The 5,321-nt window shown below is 50.7% G+C and overlaps 1 protein-coding gene across 1 annotated transcript; it reads left to right on the forward strand.

The window, feature by feature from the left end:
* The first annotated feature begins 370 nt into the window (after positions 1 to 370).
* On the forward strand, positions 371 to 1,177 carry LOC136524034 (uncharacterized). The gene has a single exon (XM_066517519.1). The coding sequence runs from the start codon at positions 371 to 373 to the stop codon at positions 1,175 to 1,177; it is 807 nt and encodes a 268-aa protein (XP_066373616.1).
* The last annotated feature ends 4,144 nt before the right edge of the window (positions 1,178 to 5,321 follow it).

Consider the following 5,321-nt stretch of genomic DNA (forward strand, 5'->3'; position numbering starts at 1 on the left):
ACGCGAGGAAGCCGGACATGCCTACAAGGTGCAATGCCCGGTCTATTTCATCAGCGAAGTACTTAATGAGCCCAAAGCTCGTTATCCTCAGGTGCAAAAACTGTTATACGCAATTTTGATTACCTCACGAAAGCTCCAACATTACTTCGAATACTACAAGATCGCCGTGGTCATAGAGTTCCCTCTGGGGGATATTCTCCGCAATAAAGAGGCCAATGGCCGTATCATCAAATGGGCCATGGAGCTCGGCACTTACTCCATTGATTTCAGAAGCAGACCAATAGTTAAGTCACAGGCGCTTGCTGATTTCATCGCCGAGTGGACCGAGATCCAAGAACCCATTGCCGCCACTTGCCCCGAGCTCTGGGTGATGTACTTCGACGGCGCCCTTAACATCAATGGTGCTGGTGCGGGCATTCTGTTCATCACACCGACAAAGGACAAACTCCAATATGTTCTCCGCATTCATTTTTCGGCCTCCAACAACGCCGCAGAGTACGAAGCATGTCTCCATGGTCTCCGCATAGCCGTCGAGCTCGGTGTCAAACGTCTCATGGTATACGGGGATTCGGCGCTGGTTATCAACCAACTCAATAAGGATTGGTCCCGTTCTAGTGAAAAAATGGACGCATACTGTGCCGAAATTAGAAAAATTGAAGGGAAATTCTATGGTATCGAGTACCACCACGTGCTACGGGATCAAAACCAGCCAGCCGACCAGCTATCAAAGATAGGATCTTCTCGAGCCACGGCTCCGCCAGGAGTTTTCGTCCAAGACCTCTTGGCACCATCTATAAAAGAGGATAAGGAAGTTGTAGAAATACCCCCAGCCGAGCAGTTGGTACTCACGGTGCCTTCGCCGGTCGATGATTGGAGGGAACAGTTCATCAAATACATCTCCAGCGACGAAACACCCGCCGACAAAATCGAATCCGAACGACTAATTCACCGAAGTAAGCATTACGTGCTGGTAGACGGTATCCTGATGAGGAAAAGTGCCAAGGAAGGCATACTGCAAAAGTGCATCATCAAAGACGAGGGCATGAAGTTACTTTCCGAAATCCACTCAGGTTCCTGTGGCAACCACGCGGCTTCAAGAACACTGGTCGGCAAAGCTTTCCGGGCAGGTTTTTACTGGCCCACGGCTATTGCCGATGCAGAAGATCTCGTTCAATGATGTGAGGGGTGTCAATTTTTCGCCAAGCAAATACATGTGCCGGCGCAAGAATTACAGACCATTCCAGCTTCCTGGCCTTTCGCATGCTGGGGACTGGATATGATCGGGCCTTTCAAACCTGCGCTAGGAGGTTTCCGGTACGTGTACGTCGCCATTGATAAGTTCTCTAAGTGGATTGAGTACAAACCACTCGTCGCAGCCACTGCTAAGAAAGCAGTCGAGCTCTTTGAAGATATCGTACACAGATTCGGTCTCCCGAACAGCATCATCACCGACCTCGGGTCAACCTTTACCGGCCATCATTTTTGGGACTTCTACGAGGACAGATGCATCTCTGTCAAATACGTTTCCGTTGCTCATCCTAGAGCTAACGGTCAAGTCGAGCGAGCTAACGGCATGATCCTCGACGCCCTCAAGAAAAGGCTCTATCAAAGAGAAGAAAAGCACCTAGGTAGATGGCTCAAAGAACTACCAGCTGTGGTCTAGGGACTGCGCACTCAAACTAGTCGTAGTACCGGCGTGTCTCCATATTTTATGGTCTACGGCTCAGAGGCCATACTCCCAGCGGATATTGCATTCCGAGCACCTAGAGTGGAAAATTATGATGAAGAGCGGGCCGCAGCTGTTCGGACAGAAGACATTGACCGAGCAGAGGAAGAACGACTGATTACTTGCGTTCACACGGCCAAGTACCACGAAGGTCTGAGGAGGTATTACAACCGAAACGTCAAACGTCGTTCGTTCGCGATCGGCGACCTCGTCTTACGTCGAAAACAAAAAACCGAAGGGCTTCATAAGCTGTCTTCGCCCTGGGAGGGCCCTTACATCATCAAAGGTGTTACTCGGCCAGGGTCTTATCGCTTATGTGATTTAGATGGAATCGATGTTCCTAACTCCTGGCACATAGAGCACCTTATACGTTTCTATCCCTGAAATAACACAGATATGTATTCTTCACTTTCATATTAATAAAGTTCTGGTGTCCGTAATTTTCCTCCATTATTTTTCATCTATTATAAGTTTCACTCATCGCCATCGGGCTATACGCCACGACATGGCGATCTCCAACACGTTCGCCGAATATGATTTCTCCAATTCGCCGAGCACGATTTCTCCAATTCGCCGAGCACGATAACTCCAATTCGCCGAGCACGATAACTCCAATTCGCCGAACACGACCTCTCCAATTTGCCGAACACGACCTCTCCAATTCACCGAACACGACCTCTCCAATTCGCCGAACACGACCTCTCCAATTCGCCGAACACGACCTCTCCAATTCGCCGAACACGACATCTCCAATTCGCCGAACACGACATCTCCAATTCGACGAACGCATCAACTCCCAATCACCGAACATGATTTTTCCAAAAAACGCCTACTACGCTTCCTCCGGGTCGCGTAGGTTTTTCTACAAAAACAACGACGGTGTTGCACTCCCAATTTTCGCAACATAGCCCGCCGATCGTCAAACAGCACACCTTTTTTCCTTCTATTTTCTATGGAAACGACCCAGTCCCAGACTACATCCTACACGTGCTTAGGGGCTCTGCCCTCTGCGTTACGGTTGGTCGGCTGTGGTTCCTTGGCAATGCCTGTTCATCCTACATGTGTTAGCGCCTCTGCGCTCGACGTTATGGACTATGGGCTAGTCAAGGCCTAGATTTCAGATATGAACTAACCGCTCGGACGCCGCTTTAGCCATTTCTCTCGCCACATCACTCAAGTTGGCTGCTGGGCAGAACGTTTTTTCGCAATAGTAATTCTGGAGGACACCAAGGCTCTAACATCCCACCAAACGTACCATGAGCTCGGTGCTCTGCGTGTTGGGCGGTAGGACACAGTCTTATGACAACACCTATCTCTCCAACATACGCATGGGCTCCGCGTTATGCGTTATGGATCACGACCTAACTAAGGCATCTAGTTCAGTGAAAACTAAACGATCGAACATAGCTTATATTGGGAAAAAGTGCATCGGGTTGATAATACATAGATTTTTCATAGCCAGACAAATCAACTATTACAGGCGGTAATATCCGAGCAGTTTTTTTTTAAGCTTCGCCAACAGTTTCTGTCTCGCCAAACAGGTCTATATCGCCGACAAGCACTTTTGCCACATCCTCAACGTCATCCTCCAGCTGCTGGGTATGCGCGTCGCTCAGCCCATCGGCGAACCCACCACCTATCAACTGGATGTCGATGGACAGATAATGGGACCGAACCACCGCAAGGGCATGAGTAGCGGTGGTCAAAACGGCGTCGCGATTGAAGTTTTTGAAGTTCTCCCACGCTGCCTTGCATCTCTGAACGATGGTGTCTGGCCCTTGCTGCCTACCATCAGGATGGGGCGCTGGTTCAACGTCGACGTAGTCCAGCACTGGTTTTATTGCGGCAGTTACAGTGTTGAAGTTGTCCTTCTGGACTTTGGCTTCTTGCACCAGCACTTCGAACTGTGCCTTGGTTTTATGTCGATAATCTGCAAGAATTACAATGGTTCGTCACGGTAAAAAAATATTACGGCGTCACTTCCGATCAGGAGAAACCTACCTTTCAATTCTTCGGCCAGTTTGTCGGCTCGCTCCGACTCTTTCATTTTCTCTTGTCGGATTTGTTCGACGGTCTGGCGAAGCTGGTCGAGTTCTGCATCTTGCTCTGCAAGCACAAAAGATAAAAAACAGAAAAATATACGGCCACTTACTACAAAGCACATTATGTGAAAAAGAATACCGGATTTCAGCTTGGATACATCCTCCAACTACTGGCACTTCCGGTCGAGCTGTTCAGTTTTACTATCGAGTTCCCCGTTTTTCTTGCTCAACTGCTCGGACATTTTCTTAAGTTCCTCGAATACAATTGCCAGCTCCTCGGATGTCTTCTTCAGCTGCTCGGACGAAGCCGTTAGTCGCTCGGACAGAACCCCATTTTGATGTTCAAGGTCCCGCGAATTCGACTCCGCAAGGTCCCGCTCACGCTGGGCCCTCTGAATACTCTTCTCCGAAAGACTTAAAGCCTCCCGGAGTATCTTATTTTCCTCGGTGAGGGGCTCCATCCTCTTTATCAGTTGGTGCCGCTGGTCGGCTGTCCGAGCTATCCCCTGCGGATTAACAATGCAAGACATAAACATTGATCTTCCGACAACATATATCGGTGTTATTGGCGTGGCACTCACCTCGATTTGAGTCATTACTTCGGCGACGGCGGATTTCAACCTCTTTATCTCTCTGGTGGTGTTTTCTTCCTCGACGACTACCACCTCTTCCTCGTGTTTCCGGAGAATCCGGACGGACTGGGGCTCAGGCGCGGCACGCTCGATCTCCACGACCTCGTCCTCCTCCATCGTTACTTGAGGCGTCTTCGGGGGGCTCCGTGGTTGGACCGCCGCTCCGACCACTCCTGGCACCCCTGCGGGTGACGACGTTCGCTCCTCAGCAGTTGACGGAGTCGCATCTGTAACCTCTGGCGCATCAACAACAGCCATAGTTTCTACTTCCAAAGTAATGACTTTTTCGGTCATAGCCGTGGTTGCGGTCGCTGACGCGCCGGTCGTGTGTGCCAACGATTCACCATCAACGGGTCTACTGGGAGCGGCGGCTGGCCCACCCACTGTTCCTCCAGCACTAGGGGACTCACGGACGGGCGTAGTCATCATTTTTTCTTCTGAGGTCACGGGCCTCGGCGTCACACTGCGTAATATCGGCTTCTCAGAAACAAGGTGAAATCAAAGAACAATATAATTACTCCAAGGCAAATATACTCACGGTTTGGTCTTCCGATTGATTTTCTTGAATCGGCGATGCCTGCCTGACCCCCAGGCGCGGCTGCCTGGTCGGCCTTGTGGGAGGACTACTACGCCTCTGCAGCGGGCTGCCACTCTTCTTGGTGCTCGGAGGCTCCACCTTCCATGCGTTGTTCGGGGACTTCGATAGTTTGCATCGTCGGGGCATCCGCCGTTGCCCGACCATAACTTTCCCCTGCTCGATGCTGGGGAGCGACATCATCCGCCGGTACCTCCGTCGTGCTCGGCGGAAGTGCTGACTGGTCCTCGTCATCGTCCGACCACTCCAGCACAGCAGTTCGTCGTGGCCAAACTGCTTGGTCCTCTCCAAGAGAGATGCCTCCTGGTTTGTGTGCATGAGAGCTG

This window comes from Miscanthus floridulus, chromosome 18 (genome assembly GCF_019320115.1).
Source record: "Miscanthus floridulus cultivar M001 chromosome 18, ASM1932011v1, whole genome shotgun sequence".
NCBI classification, from domain to species: Eukaryota; Viridiplantae; Streptophyta; class Magnoliopsida; order Poales; family Poaceae; genus Miscanthus; species Miscanthus floridulus.

Excerpts from the sequence above, each read along its gene's own strand:
- LOC136524034 (XM_066517519.1), top strand. The coding sequence starts at position 371 with ATGTACTTCGACGGCGCCCTTAACATCAATGGTGCTGGTGCGGGCATT.